This window comes from Varanus komodoensis, unplaced genomic scaffold, assembly GCF_004798865.1.
Source record: "Varanus komodoensis strain SLA01 unplaced genomic scaffold, ASM479886v1 scaffold1, whole genome shotgun sequence".
Lineage (NCBI taxonomy): Eukaryota > Metazoa > Chordata > Lepidosauria > Squamata > Varanidae > Varanus > Varanus komodoensis.
Window position 1 is genome coordinate 44,202,035 of NW_025335268.1, and position 16,129 is coordinate 44,218,163.

At 44.9% G+C, this 16,129-nt stretch overlaps 1 protein-coding gene across 1 annotated transcript in view; it reads right to left on the bottom strand.

The window, feature by feature from the left end:
* Positions 1–5,153: 5,153 nt before the first annotated feature.
* Positions 5,154–16,129, bottom strand: part of ARFGEF3 (ARFGEF family member 3) — a 91,593-nt gene continuing 80,617 nt past the window's right edge. Inside the window, exons 30-34 of the mRNA XM_044423767.1 lie at positions 14,381–14,483; positions 13,346–13,477; positions 12,086–12,216; positions 7,457–8,684; positions 5,154–6,391 (exon numbers count right to left, since the gene is read on the bottom strand). Of these exons, the coding sequence (XP_044279702.1) occupies positions 6,200–6,391; positions 7,457–8,684; positions 12,086–12,216; positions 13,346–13,477; positions 14,381–14,483 (1,786 nt within the window). The 3' untranslated portion in view covers positions 5,154–6,199. The remainder of the gene's footprint in view (positions 6,392–7,456; positions 8,685–12,085; positions 12,217–13,345; positions 13,478–14,380; positions 14,484–16,129) is intronic.

Sequence of the window (16,129 nt, forward strand, 5' to 3'; positions counted from 1 at the left end):
TGTTTGAAAGGAGACATCATGGTGCAGGGAGTGCCTCCTATGAACGCCAAAGGATCAACATTTGACAAGACAAGCTGTGTCTGTACTCGAATGAAAATCCACTGGGCTAACTGGTCCAGACCATTAAGTGGGCTGGGGTCAGAACCTGACGGTCACAGGCACCACCTAAAGGGAAGCCAAAAGCTGTGTCTGAAGTCTGGCAAGGAGGGTCAAGAGTGGCGAATCTTCGCCACAGCAGCTGGCTTTTCATATTCCAGTACTTACCACCTGTCGTAACACAGTTTTTAAAGTTAGATTAAGCGCATAGCAGATGTCTGATGAGCTGCCAACCATTCAGCAGCTTTGTGATGGCAAGGATTCCAAGCCTTATCACAATTTTCAGAATTACAATTCTCTGAATAGGGAAAGCCAACTGGGTGATGGAAGAAGCCCAGTTGGCTTGCCCTGTAACAAACGTTATGAAGACAAGTGTGGCTTGTATTCCCAACTAGCATTTTGCCTGTCACCCAACATGCTGGCTTTTGCTGAAACCCTGAAACAATCACAAACTGCATTTTTTTTTTTTTTTGCATTTACTTTATTCTACAACACAAGCAACATAAATAGTTATACTTTGTTTTAAAATATCTTCCTTTAAGAATCCCCTTTCAACAAAATATACACAAAATACATTTTGCAAACTGGCTTACAACCATTGAACACTGACACAGGAAAAACGAAACAAATTTATTTCACAAAAAAAGAGAAGACGAATGACAGAAATCATTTTCAGTTAAGATCACAAGAAAGAGGGCACTGACTTTAGGACAGTTCAAGGAGAGGAACTCATAGCTGTGTAGGCTTAAGCTCACTTGGCCACTCTCATTGGAGTGCAAAGACAAACTCTGGACCATCCAGTGCCCTCTTGCATAACTGACCCCTGCAGTCCTTCATTGGCAGCCTCATTTCCAAGTTCCAGACCTCCAGCACTAGAGAACTATATTTGCAAGAGGTGATGCACTTCATGGGTAAGCTGGTGTGGCCCCCGAAATGGATTTGCCCCCTTCAAAGTATTTTAGGTTCTTGCATTTCCATCTCCTTGTAGGAAATGGAGCAAGGCTTGTGATGGGAATTGCCACTATTACCAGCCAATATTGTTTTAGTTTTCCATTTTTTCACAAATTACATCTTTGGCATAAAAGAGAAAATACATGACTGGGCGTTTCATTTTCTTATGAGATATATAAAAAAGCTTCTTATTCATTTAGCTTGGCATAGTTAACCATATAATAAACATTAACCATTGCTGGAACTGCTCAAGGTATTTGATAACATCTTTGCTGTACAATGTCCAGATATGCTTCCTGTGTAAAAGCAATGCTATTACGCTTTAACATCTTTTTCCTTTTGTAAAGACAGAGTGTTCTCTATGGGCAGAAACAGCAACTCAGCTCCCACAGGGCTGTCACCCAAAATGACAGCCCTGGGCTGAGGCTCTGTCCCTGTCTGTGTCTACTCATGGTATTTTTTTTCCACATCTGTCCCCAAAGCACCAGAAATGGCCATAGCAGAGGTGCTGAGAGACAAGTTCTCGAGTGCAGACTTAGGCAGAGAAGTGAACGTGACACACACCAGCCTCCCAGGTTTAAGGATGTTTCACCATTATCATCCCTAAGCCTTTTTGTAGCAAAATGGTGCATTCCTCTACTCTACCCTTCCTAATGTACGTGATGTTACATACGGCATGGAAGCCTGATGGCCCCACGCCAGTATCGCCCCGATCCCCGAGACTGGGATGGTGATGGACCAGAGTTTAGTGGGAACACGAACTAGGCTGTGACTTGGCTTAGACATGGACTCCAGTCCCACCAGGCTCTGCTGTGAGGCTGACACAGGGATGCTTCCAGATCCAACATGCAACTGCAGCTCTGTGCTCACAGGTCTTCTGTCATAGCATGGAGGGTACAGTCCTACCAGTGCTTATTTAAAGTGTACTGGCTTGTTCCACTTTGGTGGAGGTGAATTAGAAGGCCTTTACTAGAAGAATGCTTAGTGTGGACCTTGCTGAGCACACAGTCGCATGCAGGTACTGTGACATCTGCCTTCTTGGTTCGGTGACATTGATTTCTGTATCTTCTACTAAGACTGCAACACCTTTAGAGAGGGAGACAAAAATCCAACTCCTCCCCCTGCTCACCCCAGTTAGAGTAAGCCCATTGACACGAACGAGATTTATGACTAAGCTTCCTGGCAAAGACTTATTGAATGATTGAATTTAGGACTGATGCTAGACTTAACCCAATGTTAGTGAGTCCACCTGCCTGGCCCATGAGCCATTGCAGATCATTAGAAGGTGGTTGTGTTCTTTCTGCCCTCTCTCAGGGCTGTCCCAAAACATTCTGCTACCTGAGAAAATGGCTAAGATGGCGCCACCTTCCATTCTGGGCAGAAAGGGCAACCAAACCAGTGGTTGAATCTTATTTCAACCGTGGTGGCAAGACTGTTCTCCAGCGCACCCAAGGGTGCATGGCAGCTGTGTGGCAGGCTGGGCCTGGCTGCTCCGTCTTCCTCAGCCTGTCTCCTGGGTGACCGCCTGATGGCAGGGCCAACACTGCTCCCTGGCCCTGTGCTTCTTAAAGCTCGAGTGCGTTTGAGGCCAATTTGCATGCTCTAGTTTAAAGTGTGGCTTGATGTAAGGTGGAGCAAATACCGATTTGCAAGATGCAACCACTCACCCGTACGGCAACTGCTGCCTTTATGGAATAGTTTAAAATAGCCATTCCAGATGGTGGCAGGCAGTGCTTGGTATAATATTCATGGCCATGAGTATTTTACCTCTCCCCCAGGAATGACCATATGGTCTTGTGGGGTAGTACTTACCTTCTTAACGTATTGGTTTGTGTGTAACATATGCTTCATAGCACAAAACAAAACAAAAAAGTCACTTTTGCAATCCAGGAATGTGTTTTTGGTATTCAGTTGGATGAAGAAATCCCGTATGTTGTGTATTTGTCTCTCCACTTAGTTTTACTCTGTTAAATTGATGCTTATAGTGACAAGCAAGATTTGTATATAAGATCCCACTAACAAATAACGTGAGCGTGCACCACTTGAAAAGGTCCTCCTAAAAAATCCAGCTTCACAACGAAAGCCATAAAAACACTGCAGATTTAAGTTTAAAGCCAAATAAAGGAACAAAATCATCAAAACAGGGCAGAGCAGCTTCTTTGACAAAGAATCTAATCACTCACAGTAGATAATCACAAAGGTTCAGCAGCTGACAGAACTTGTACATTCATAGTAGTCATAGTCTTCGGTTAATCAAACAAAAAGAGAGAGCAGCAAGGGAAATGACAATGTTTTACTTCAAGGCAAACTGTAATGCATCATAAACCAGGCTGATTAAGGCTCTTGCACCTTTTCAACTTAAATTCTGAGACCAACAGTAAGGGCTGTCAGAAGAAGCTGAGCCACATTAGCCAAGAATTGTGATCCCAGCATACTTTGTGACTTTGCAACAGACCCCAAGATGACTTCTGTGTGTTGCAGGCTACTCTGCTGGCGCATTAAAACAAACAAACCACACATGCACACGGATTGCCTTTGTGACTAGGTCAGCCTTGCCAATCAGACCTGAGAAACAGAAGAGCGGGCTTGCAGCAATCCACGTGATGCATGCAGTATGTTACGGGGAAGCATTTAGGCCCACGTGCTACCTGGATGCTGTTTTCAGGTGGATGACATATGACAGCAGTTTGAAAACATGAGACAAGAAGTTCCCTTCTGCTGGCTTGGCTGGGACCAATGATTATTTGGTTTTTCTGCTCCTAGAATGGCCTTACCAGATGGCACCTGCCTCACCGCACCATGGAGAGGTCACAGTGAGGTCTTTCCGTAGGTTTGTCAGGAACCGTGCAGCTGGTTGCTCTACCTGGGAGCTGCTTCCATCAATGGCCATTCCACATTCCCCAAGTCTGGCGGGGGGGGGGGGGCTGTGACAGCAGCTCCTTTGCCATTGAGGGGGGTTAGGATCACCCGCCAGTTGGAACATCCTCTACCAGAAGCATTTCATGCAATGAACCCAATACCCGATTTGGCTTATTTTCCCCTTCACTGTGCCTCTTTTCTCTTTTGTATCTTGTCTATTCAAATGTAAGTCACTAAGGTAAGAACTGTGTCCAATACCAAGGGGAAATGTTAGTATACAATTATAAATAACTATATAGCTGCAGTTTTCCAATCGATAGCTTTCCTTTTACCAGCTTGATGATCGATAACTTGAGAACCAGTGTGGTTAAGAGTGTGGGACTGGGACTCAGGTGACCTGGATTCTAGTCCCCTCACAGCCATGGAGCCAACTGAGTGACTTGAGGCCAGTGGCAGACTCTCAGCCCAACCTACCTTACAGGGTTGTTGTTGTGGGGATAAGATTGAGAGCAGCAGGAGAATAGTGGAAGCTACACTGAGTTCATAAGAAAAAAGGTGGGATAGAAATCAAACAAATAAACTTGGCTTTAAAAAGGGGCTGAAGATTTACAGTGTATTAGTGAATAATATTAGAAACATAGAAACAGAGCGAGTCAGAAGGGGTCTTCCAGGCCATCTAGTCTGACCCATGGCTCCAGCCGGCTCTGCTCACAACATGCCCACCATCTTTGAACACCCTCACTGAGGGGGCCTCAACCACATCCCGTGGAAGCCCATTCCACACCCTCGGGGTCCTGTCAGGAAGTGCTTCCTGGCATCCAAATGGAACCTTGGTCCCCTGGAATGCATCCTGCCTTCCTCTGCACGGGAGAACAGGACTCTACCACCTCCGTGTGACATCCCCTCACATACCGGTATGTCACCAACAGATCCCCTCTGGGTCTCCTCTTCTCCAGGCTGAAGAGACCCAGTTCCCTCAGTCTTGCCTCATACAGCATCCCCTGCAAACCGGCCACCAACCTTGTGGCCCTACAATGCAAGGGGCCGTACAAGGCGAGACAGAGGGAACTGGGTCATATTAAATTTGAACAATTTGGTGTTCAGGCAGGCAACTCTCTGAGCTAATCACCCTTTCTCAACAAATCTATCTGATAGGATGGTTTTGAGGATAAGATGTGGTAACTCCATGGATGCTACCTTCCAAACTTAAGTTTCAGATTCTTTGCCTTTAACGAAGAAGGGAGGTAATTCAAATTAGCAGTGGTCAATTTTCTAACACATGTTCACTTATAAAATAGGAATGGGAGAAGACAGTTGGTTCAGAAAATATATAAGTGCATTTACTGCTTTATATCTTAATAGAAATATAGAGTTATGTTTACGGCCCTTTGCCTCTCCTAAAGACCTGGGGATTGCCATCGTGAAGTCTCTGGCATGAAGCCATGCCATACTGGACTAGCTATTCCACAGGTCGGTTGCTGGACTAGGGCACTTGCAGCAAACCTCTAGGATGACAAGAAACCATATCAGAAGTGCCCAAGAAGCCAATGGAGGGTTGACTCTCCTTCCCACCTTCGCTCATGTGTGAGAAATACAGTAAAACAGTACTGCATTGCCTGCTTCTATAATAAAATGTTTACCATAATAAATTAACCTACTTACTACATTAACATTCCAATTATCTATATGTATGAATGGAGATTATTTTTGCCTCCTGTGGAGGTCCAGCAAGGGCTGGTCTGTACTAAAGACACCAGAGTGACTACAGCATTCAAGTAGACTTTGGATGCAAAGCTTTTTGACTTCTGTGCAGGGAAAACCTCTATAGTAGAGAAGAGCTGACGACAATGAAAGTCTGAAATGCATGCCTTCAATTGAACAGTCTGCCACCTATTTTATGAAGGTGCCCATGTCACACTGCATTCGCTTCTCCACACTCTTCCTTTCCTCCAGTCTAATATTTTCCACCCATGAGAGTGAAACAACATCAAATGTGCTGAGGTCTTATGTATCAGCCTGACTTAACAGCATTTTCAAATTTAATATGTGGTATCGATTGTTGATACTCAATGCATGAGTACACTGATGTATCACATTCTTTTGCAGGTTGGCTGTGCACTTAAACAGTTAATGACAGCCACAGGAATTGCCAATTCGTAATGGCCAGCAGAAGACAGTTACGTGTGCATCCTTCTACCAGTTTTAAAGTCTAACTTGTCAGTAACTACACTTTATACGTATGCCTTGAAGTGCCTCAGATTTGGTCTCCACTTGGTAATGCAATCCATGTCTCCTACACAATAATGTCATAAACTCTGCCGACTCTTCCCAGCCATTCTCTCACAGCCTGACGAACTCGAATGTCGGTCACATGACATGTCAGCTGACTGATGCAGGGAAACACTGCTGGCTGGAGGGCTGTGAAGATCGGGTCTGGAAGGGACTGAATCTGGTTAAGAACAGTCAGTACCATGTTGGTCCACGCCTAAAATAATAGAAGTAGGAGCAGGGAGGAGAGAGTGAAGAAATATGTTGTGCTGGACAAACAACAGTAATACAATACAAATTGGAAGAATACAGTTCAACATGTAAAACTGGACTTTGTGTAGAACAGGAATATGTGTAAAGCAGGAAAGATTTTAGAAACAATATAGCATCAAATTAACTGAGAAGGAGTGCTCCAGTGTGAAAATTCGCCCAGCAAAAACCTAGCGAGGTCATTCTATGAAGCGATTCTTGTAAGATTCAGAACAGATGAAAGGAAGTCCTCCTTCACACAGTGCCTAGTTAAATGAAGGAATTTACGTCCATGAGATGTGATGGCCACCAATTCAGAGGGCTTTAAAAGGGGATTGGACAAATTCATGGAGGAGAAGGCTGTCAGTGGTTACTGGTCCTGATGGCCATATGCTCCCTCCAGTATGAGAGGCAGTGTCCTGCAGCTGGTTGACCAGCGCATGAACTGGATGCTAGACCAGACTGACCCTTGGTCTGATCCAGCACAGCCTGATCTTAAAGTCTGCAGTTGCCTAGAAAATAAGGACAGGGCACTTATCCTAGGGGCAGGTTTGTTCCATTTTACTGAGCAGAATGTTTCTGCCTCAAGTCTTCTTGGATCACCAGCTCCATGGTGCATCTTGGCACTGCTGAAATACACAGAGAAGCCAGTGCAGCAAGCATGCCAAGAAAAGGAACTGAAAAGTAGGTAGGTGATACGAGTAGCATCACAGATCATTGGATAATCCCCTCATTGTGGGATGTGTCCCAAGCATTCTGTTCAGACATGACAAAGGGAGGCAGAGGAAAGCAGCTGGAGAAGCCTGTGAGGTGGCTTAGCATGAGTTGCTCCAGACAGCAGGGCTCAGCCCATATGTATTTTGGTGCCAAGTATTTAAGGCTGGCCATGCAGCCATAAATCCTCATATTCTCTAACCATTAACAGACATTTCTAGAACTCATATGTATCGTTCAACCCAGACAATGAAAGTGACAGCCAGAATTTCAAAAGCCTATTTTCTTTGTAAGCCTCTCCCTTGCCTTATTTTCTTACCTGTATTTGTGCCTCCCCATCCCGGACCGAGCTATTGAGTGAGCTGACTGTTGACCCAGAGCGTGGCCTTTTCTCTTGCCTCAGAATCTCTGGTCCTGCACTGAAGGAGTGCCGCATTTGCCCCTGATCCACCAGATTCTGTGGCCTCTGCGGGACAGGGGAGTCAGGCCCCCGTGTGCTCAGTGGGTCCCCTTTCTTGTCGGCTTTCATCTCTTTGGCAAAGGCAGCCAAGTGATGCTGCTGCTTCCGTTTCTTATACTCCGTCATTAGCTTCGATATGGTTTTGTCTGCGGCGATGGTGTAGATTTTGTTGCCAGCACTCTCCCACCATTCCTTCTTCCGGCCGTGGTCTTTCTTCTCCATTTTGGGGCTCAAGGGTGGAAGCAGCAGCGTATCTCCACTGCCCCCCTTTGGAGTGCTGCTCTCTGTGAGGGAGTCCTTAACCTGGCTCTTGTCATCCTCTGAAGGGGTGTCCTTCCCAGAGAGTCCTCCAGTGGACGGTGTGGACGTTTCAGACTGAAAGGATGGAAGGATGAAGAAGGGGTCTCCTCTGAAGACCGGGAGCTCATCTATACTATTCTCCAAGTCTAGATGCATCTGAATGTAGTTGTTACATAATTCCATGCACAGCTTATGCAGCCTTTTGATCAACCAAGCCCAGTCTGCATTGCTGACGGGCTGAACACTCAGAGATGGCAGCCTGGCCCTCCACTGTCTCTTCTCCTTCCCCCTTGGTGGGCTTACTTGAGCTGTCTCTTCAAAAATATCTTCATCTTCAGAAGAGCACTGCTGGGATGAGTCGGTGCTCCTCTCATCATCTTCAAAGAGGATCTTTTTCACCTGTTCTGCACTTATGTTTTCTTGGTTAGTAACGATAGCACAAATCAGGGCATGGAAGTAGATGTTGAAGCTCATTGCTGACTGGCGGTATAAGTTGGCAGCTCCACCAATGCCCGAGACCTTTTTGAGTAGGCACTTCAGCCCAGTCCTCGTATCAAACTCTCTGGCTGTTCGATAGGAATCCAGAAGTAAGTCGAAGATGACTGCCAGATTCTGCATAGATATGTACCTGAGGAAGCCAGCCAGTTTGGTTTCTGGAAGCTGTTGCACCAATTTCTCTTCAGCCTGAGAGGGTCCCTTGACAAACTCTTCCAACAAAATATCATATAAATTTTGCAAGAGCACTTGGTGAGACAGCAAGCTCACTACGATTGTTCTGAAAGGGATGCTTCATACAGTTGAGAGAGAGAAAGAGAGAGAGCAAAATTAGAACTCTGTGAGTACTTCTTTAATCACCCCATCATAGTTATATCCTGCCTTTTCTCCAGAGAGCTCCAAGTGGCAAACATATAACTCTATCATAGCGTGCATGAATCTTCCCTCAAAATAGTGTTTCTAGTCCAGACTTCCGGAGCTTGGTGCCCACCAGTCGGTCTGCAACTCCCATCATCTTCCAGCCAGGCTGGGATGAGAGCTGGTACAGTTCCACACACCTGGAGAATACCAGGTTGGGGAAGCCTGGTCTTGACTAATGCAGGCTATGGCTCAAAAGGCAACATTGTGCAATTAATATTTTCCCTGAGTGTTTTCTCATTTGAATTCTCCCACAATGTCAAACCAAAGTTGTATTTAAATCCCCAAATTCAAATGTGTCTGATGCATTTCCATCCCAAGTTTCCTCCAAGAAGTTCAAACAAACAGGGAATTTCACATTCTGAAAAGAAAAAGGAGGCCCACAGGTGGGTGGATTTACCTTTGACCCCTTTGAATAGCTGTTCAGGTAAGTCTCAAGTCACTTTATCATTTTTTTAAAATTTCTAGTTAACTATTGGTAGTAGTAATATTTCAAATAGAATTACAAAAGAACTTTTTAAGTTACAATATTAAAAACTTTAAAAACACTACAAATTAATTACCAATATATCAAATTAACATTCAACAGAAACAGTATTGCAATTGGGGGCTTTAAACAACACTTTTAAGCTGTTATGAGGAAGCACAGTAGGAAAAAAGGTATAAACTCAATTCTTCATCAATAGATGCTCTGTTTAATCCCAGTTTGTATGAATAAGATTAAGGGCCCAAATGTCAGTCAGGAAGACTGTGCTTTTCTCTTTTTGTACATACAGACGAAGACAAAGATGGATAAAAACTTAGGGCTGCCATCTTATACCCGACTGGAGTAAGTCCCAATGAATTCAACAGGACTTTTTTTGACTTGCTATACACAGAATTGCAGCCCAGCAAAGCAATTTCAGGCAGAATTGGATGCGAACGCAAACACACAAATCTCTTTGCTCTCCTCTAACACCAAATGTGTTGTTACTTTCATTCAGTCTCACAGAGAATGCCAGTTGCTTCGATCTGCTCTTGTGCCCCTCCCACTCCCACCTTTCCATTTCTGCCCTCAGTTTTGTGTTTTGTTTTTCCCATACAGTGTGGCTGAGCTAACGCGCTCCTTCTGCTGTGCTTTGGCACTCCCTAGTGGCTCCACTCTTGTATGCCTCTGATGAGCCTCCTCAAAGCTTGGACCCAGTAGAACAACCCTAGCAACAGCCGATGACTGACCAAAGGGACTGCATGCACGTTCTAGCTGGGTGATGGGAGAGGCTTGTGTTTCCCTTCTGGAGGGCATGCAAATTTCACAGTGATGCCAGCATTGCACGTGAGAGTAATTTGCTTGGCCTCCTGAAGCCACTGGTGGAGAACCAGCAAATATCCCACCATGGCATACTTAGTGCTTTCACATGATGCTGTGGTGAGAAAGGGGGTGCATAGTCAGGAATTTTCTTGTGGGAGTAACTTTTCTGCAAGAGGCTACAGTTCATCAGGGCTCTGCACTGGCAATTGCACTTCCAATTCCTGGCTTGGTTAGCTGGGGAATGGAAGAAAATACGTAGCCTTTTCAACTTGGCAGGTGGCGAATATTTTATTCCTTGTACTGCCTAGCTGAGAGGATATTATCTATGGACGCATACATGTGTGTGTGTGTAGACATATATATTCCAAGGGCAAAGTAAAGCACATTCTTGACACACTGGGCAGTAAAGTACTTTACTTTGCCCTTGTCATGGAACTACATGGAAGGAAAATAAATATTCCCTTACCCAAGTTTCCTGTATATTGATGGCAGCATTTAAAAAAAACCAGATAGAAAGAGAGAAATGCCACTAAGTCAAAACAAAACATCATCACTGTTATTGATTTACACATGCAAGACAGGCTAGAAGAAACAAGCATGCAAGCTAGGCCACTGTCGTAGCAAGTCTTATGCACTGGCAGCAGCTGTAGCACCACTCAAATAAATGTGAGAAGACGGTCTCCTTCATGTGCAATCTGCGTCTGTTACCCAGACAGCTGGGGTGTGCGGGCAAGCAGGGGATGGCACACAGGTGTCATAGTGGTGGCTAAAGCCATGAAACCGTAATAGCAAAAAAAAAGGGGGGGGGAAGCAAACACAACCCATGATACGCATTGTATACACTATGATTTGTCTCATCACTACTGGGAATTATCTGTAAATAAGGGGTAGGAAAAGTGGGCAAGGGGAGCGACTAACTCTGCAATCCTAGAAAAGGCCTTGATCAGTACCAAAGCTGGGTAAAGGAAGGCGGGTGGTGGAGGGCCAAGGGGGTGCTGTAGGAAAGGTTAAACATATTGCCTTTGCTTCGTTCTTGTTTTCTCTAAGGGTCCAGTCAGACATTACTTCAGATCCTTTTGGCATCAGGCGAAACCCTTTTTATTCTCGCAGTATTTCAATTGTTACCTTGTTTTAGTGGTGGGTTTAGATTTTTACACTGGATGCTAGGCAATTGTTATTCTTATTTTTTGGACTAATTTGCTGTAAACCATCCCAAGACTTTTAAGTATGGGACAGTATAGAAAAGTTTTAAATAAATAAATGAATCTGTCTTTAACAGTTACCTTTTCCCCCCTATCTGTACCACTAGAGTAGGCACAGGGCATAGAATGCAGAGCATAAAAGCACCCCCACTCCCCATGCCAGGTCCCAATCTGGAGTGGCAACCTGTCTCTACTTTAGATTAAACAGAAAAAGATATGCAGCCGGCAGCTAGGTATTTAAAATAATGTCTATTTTGGCCCTGCCAACAACTGTTTCACATGGTAACTAAACGGGTCCTCTGTGATTAGAGACAGGGCTCTAACCAGATGCTAGGAAGAAGCACCAGCAGATGGCCAAGCACCTGATAAGAAAACTGGACTAGATCAAGGTGATCTTGCTTCTAAAATGCCTAGGATAAGTATCAGAAATATGATTTAGCAGCTGAAAGCTTTTTGTAACAACTGCTCATGGGAATTTGGTAACTTACTATGTCCCTCCCCACAATCACTGTAGCTAATTCAGAACGACGGTCTATGATCTTTACTGATCGTGGCACGTGAAGCCCAAGGTCCCTTGGCGAGTACCAAATTCTGCCGACAGCTGGCAAATGTTTAACCGGAGGAAAGACTAGAATGCAGGATGAGAGAAAAGGCTGCCTTCCATCCCCCACTGCAAGAAACAGGTTTGTCCAGTGCGATCTAATGGCGGACGTGGGCCCTTCATCTCTTGCGTGTGCCTCATACATCATCTTGCTTTGCCTTTAGCTTAGACAGAGATTGCTTTACCTTTTCTGTGTGTGGCCATTGGGCTTCTTGTCAGGAGGCAACTCAATGATAAGCACACAGGACTGAGCGTGTTCGAATCCTTCCTTGTTGTTTGGCGTCTTGGGAGAACACTGGGTGTCTAACATGAACACCTGTGGAACAGATGAGAGCAACCTGCTGAAGCCCTGTGCTGATTCAGGCCCCAGTAGCAGACCACATACACTGCTGATATCCACACACTTATCTCCAATTATTATTTCTATTAGCATTATTCACACACGTGTGCACACACGCACAGAGTGCCTTATTTGCTACAAATCCACATCACACCAACTGAAAACAAGAAAAACAAGAACATACTTTAATACATAATACTTATGGTTCTTAAAATATTAAAACTATATAATGTAGGGTACTGTAAGGCCAGTAAAATCCCTCAACTGGCTGGGGTATCCTAGGACTGCAGGCCATTTTTTTTTTGTCTAAACTTGCATTGGATTGCACTTTTATAAGGCTAAATTAAAAAGAGGTCTTGATGGATCTCAGGTGGTGAGGGTCAATTACATCCATGCAGAATAACAGAGTAGGGAATACTGGACTAGATAAACCAATTATTCCACCTGCTACAAAACAACTCCTTAAAGATTTCTATGGCTAATTTGCCAGGGGAGTTACAAAAATAACTGAGGGTGCCCAGCGGAATCTCCTCCCCAAATAAAATTAACTATGTTGACTGGAAAACTGCTGAGTGGTTTTATTACAAAAAGATTTAGGGTCTAGTCTAACCAAAGGTATTCAGCTCAGCAAAAGCAACTCCATTTGCTCCAGGAATTTACTGGAGCAGGACTGGGTCAACTGTGGCAGCCTAGCCCACTACAAAACAGCCCTTCCTCTTTTCAGTGCCAAAACAGCAGCGAGGATGTGGCCAGGGGTAAAAAGTCGTCCCTAGACCCTCCAAATTTGCCCCACCCTGAAGTATAGGGAGGTGCATGCAAGCTAACCATTACTTGTTCTTATCCTTACCATCCTCTCTGAAAATGAAGAATGCTCTTTGGTCCGTAATATAAAATTAAAAACAGCCAGAAACTAAGTGAGCCTAAATGGTTAAGAGATCTAAATGGGAGGTATTTGTAAAAGAAAATGCTGTACAGCACAAGCCACTCAGAGCTAAGTCTTCTGAAGTCTGTCAATGACGCCTCTGGGTGTGTTCAGACTGCACAGGTGCCGAGCCTGCTTTAATTTAACATGCAGTTGCTTACAACGCAGATCAAGACCATTCACCTGCTGGGCCATGGCACGGATTCTCCAGTACTCGGCTTCGGCACTCGGTGAGAGGGATGGGGCAGCCACTTTCACCTCACAGGCATCACCACTAAAGTTCTCAGAGCCACTGTGGAAATAGCCCAACAGATTCTACAGAGAAAGACAGCATTAGGTGTTTATTGTGCATACGGTACACTAAGCAGCCGAAGTGGAAAAAGAAGATTCTGCTCTGCAAAATTAAGCTGAAAGTCCATTTCTCTCTCTGCCCTCACCCAGTTAGTTAACATGATGCATCTGTGTAAGTTTTTCTGGGTTTAAGCCCTTTCTGAGCCTTGCAAGAAGCATTCGCTAAGGTAGGAACAGTGCATGGCCCAAGAGATGGTGGATCACTTGCTTTGCACACAGAGGTCCTACTGTCAGTTTCCAGAATCTCCAGGCAGGACATGAATGAATCTTTTCTGCACCTCACTAGAGTTGAGGCCTGGCAGCAGATGGGCCAGATGGAATGCAAGACAGCTTCCTGTGCTTCTATGCACAGTCTAGGGTGGGAAGGCAATGTGGCACCCGTGGGCTCCAGTGCACACCCCCGGACTCCTTTCATGGTGGTACCCTACTGCTTCAGTTTTTAAAAAATTAACAGATTTAATGTAAAGCTGTGAACTCTGGAGAAGTGTCTTTGACGTGAGGGAAGGAAAATAAACCATTTGTCGTTAAGTGACTCTGAGGAGGCTCATCCCTGGGTTGCATCCCTATCTGAGAACGTTGGGAATGTGTGGAGACACCATGCAACTTCTGGATGGGTTCATACAGAAGTGCTGGTTCACACAAATGGATAATTAGTACTGGCCAGCAAAATTCCACAGTGCCGGTGCCACCCTTCCAAGATGGAGCTCTTGCAGAAACCTTGGTGCTTGTTTCTGCACTGCCATACAAGCACTCTCAAGGTGATCAGTGTCATATCTAAACAAGCATGGAAAAGACCGAACCATTTAAGAAAAGGCTAGTAGACGGCCGGCAGAGGTGCCTTCAGCACACAGTCAAAGCGAGTTATACCTTCACTGGCTCGAGGGTAGTTGAGAAGGCATCCTGTAGCGCACAGCATGCCAGCCTCCACATTTCCTCTGTAAAAACAGGACCAGCAGTCACAAGCACATATCTGAAGATAAGGAAAAAGATTGTGAAGTCCATCCACATGTGGCAACTCCTTCATGCCACAAAAGGATTGCAAAAATGGGATCAACTCAAAGACAAAGCAGCTTTACTTATTGCAGAGCCAAGTGGAAACCTACAGAGCTAACGGCCCGATTCACACAACCTAACAACTCACTGAGGGGGATCAGACATGGGTGATCAGCTGTGTTCTGTAGTGACACCACCAGTTTTGCAGGGTAGCTGCTTTTTCATGAGTAAGGTACTGAGAACTTATGGCTTATTTTAGGGTTGTTCATACCCATGCTGGCTTGTTGTGTTGTCCAAACCCAGCAGGGCAATTATCCTTATCCCTTCTTAGCAGAGAGCTGCCTTTAGAACTGACAATCTTCTCCTATGTTTTACTGCAGACTAATCTGTAGCCCATACCAAGTTGCGAGAACTGACAATGGACAGAAATGACAGGCAGGAGGCAGTGGGAACTGAAAGCAGCCTTTTTAAAAAGGCAATGCGCCTCCCTAAGTGGGAGATGGGAAGACAGGGGTACTTGACTAAGTATTGGAAAGGCAGACTTACACAAGGGGTGTGAAAATCCAGCTGGAATCTGGCTCTCTTGGGCTTGCTGGAATTGTTTCCCACACTGGGCCCTGGCCAAGAAGTGAGCAGAACCAGGATAAAGTCTGCACACACTTGACAACACAAGCAGCTTTTTTGCACAAACTAAGCAATTCTTTGCACAAAGCCCACAAGTCCCGTGTGCAGAAGCAGAGCTTCCCTTGCAGAGCAGGCATACGGGCAGCGATGCGCACAAGCCGCCCGCATGACTCGCTTGGACTCGCCTCCTGTTGGATGTCCGCATGAACACTCCTGTCAGGCAGACTTAGGACAGGCAGAAAGTGGGTTCAGGACTGATCTGAGGAAATGGATTCCCATCCTGAAACCAGGTTTCTCATACATTGTTAACCTGCACTGCAACAAAGAGGTTCCCCCCATGCGCACACACGCATTCTTAGGGTGAACCTTACTCCATATACTCCTGCCTGTCGCTTAAGATCATCAGCTGAGGCCCTCTATGGCCCAAGGAGGTTGAGGAGGAGGATGTAAGAGGAGGGCCTTCTTTGTGGGGGCACCCCATTTCCGGAATGCTCTACCTTCTGGGATTTGCTAAGTGCCTATTCTGTTGAGTTTCAGGTACCTACAAAAACCTTTGTTTTTTGGAACACCTATGACACTACTTAGACCCTTCAGACCAACTGCACTGGTTTTAATATATTATCTATGTTTTCATTTTTATTTAATTATGTATATTGTGATTTTATATTGTTTTATTTTATTATTATATTTTAACTGTATTATTTTATCTAATGTTATTTTATTCCTATTTTGTGGTAATGTTTACCCAGAGAGCATGAGACTAATGGGCGGCTTTGAAACACATTTCACAAATAAACAAAACAAAACAAAACACATACATTTTGGCAAATGTGCTAACACATTCGTAAGGGCTGATAAAATTAACTTCATTTCGCAAACTGGTGTGGGGCAGGGAGTCTTCCTTGGTCACCAACAAGGACCGACTGCAGAAATGATGCTGCCACAGGGACCAAATCAATGAAGACTTTTGCCAACAAGAGGACTGAGGGGGAATGAGAG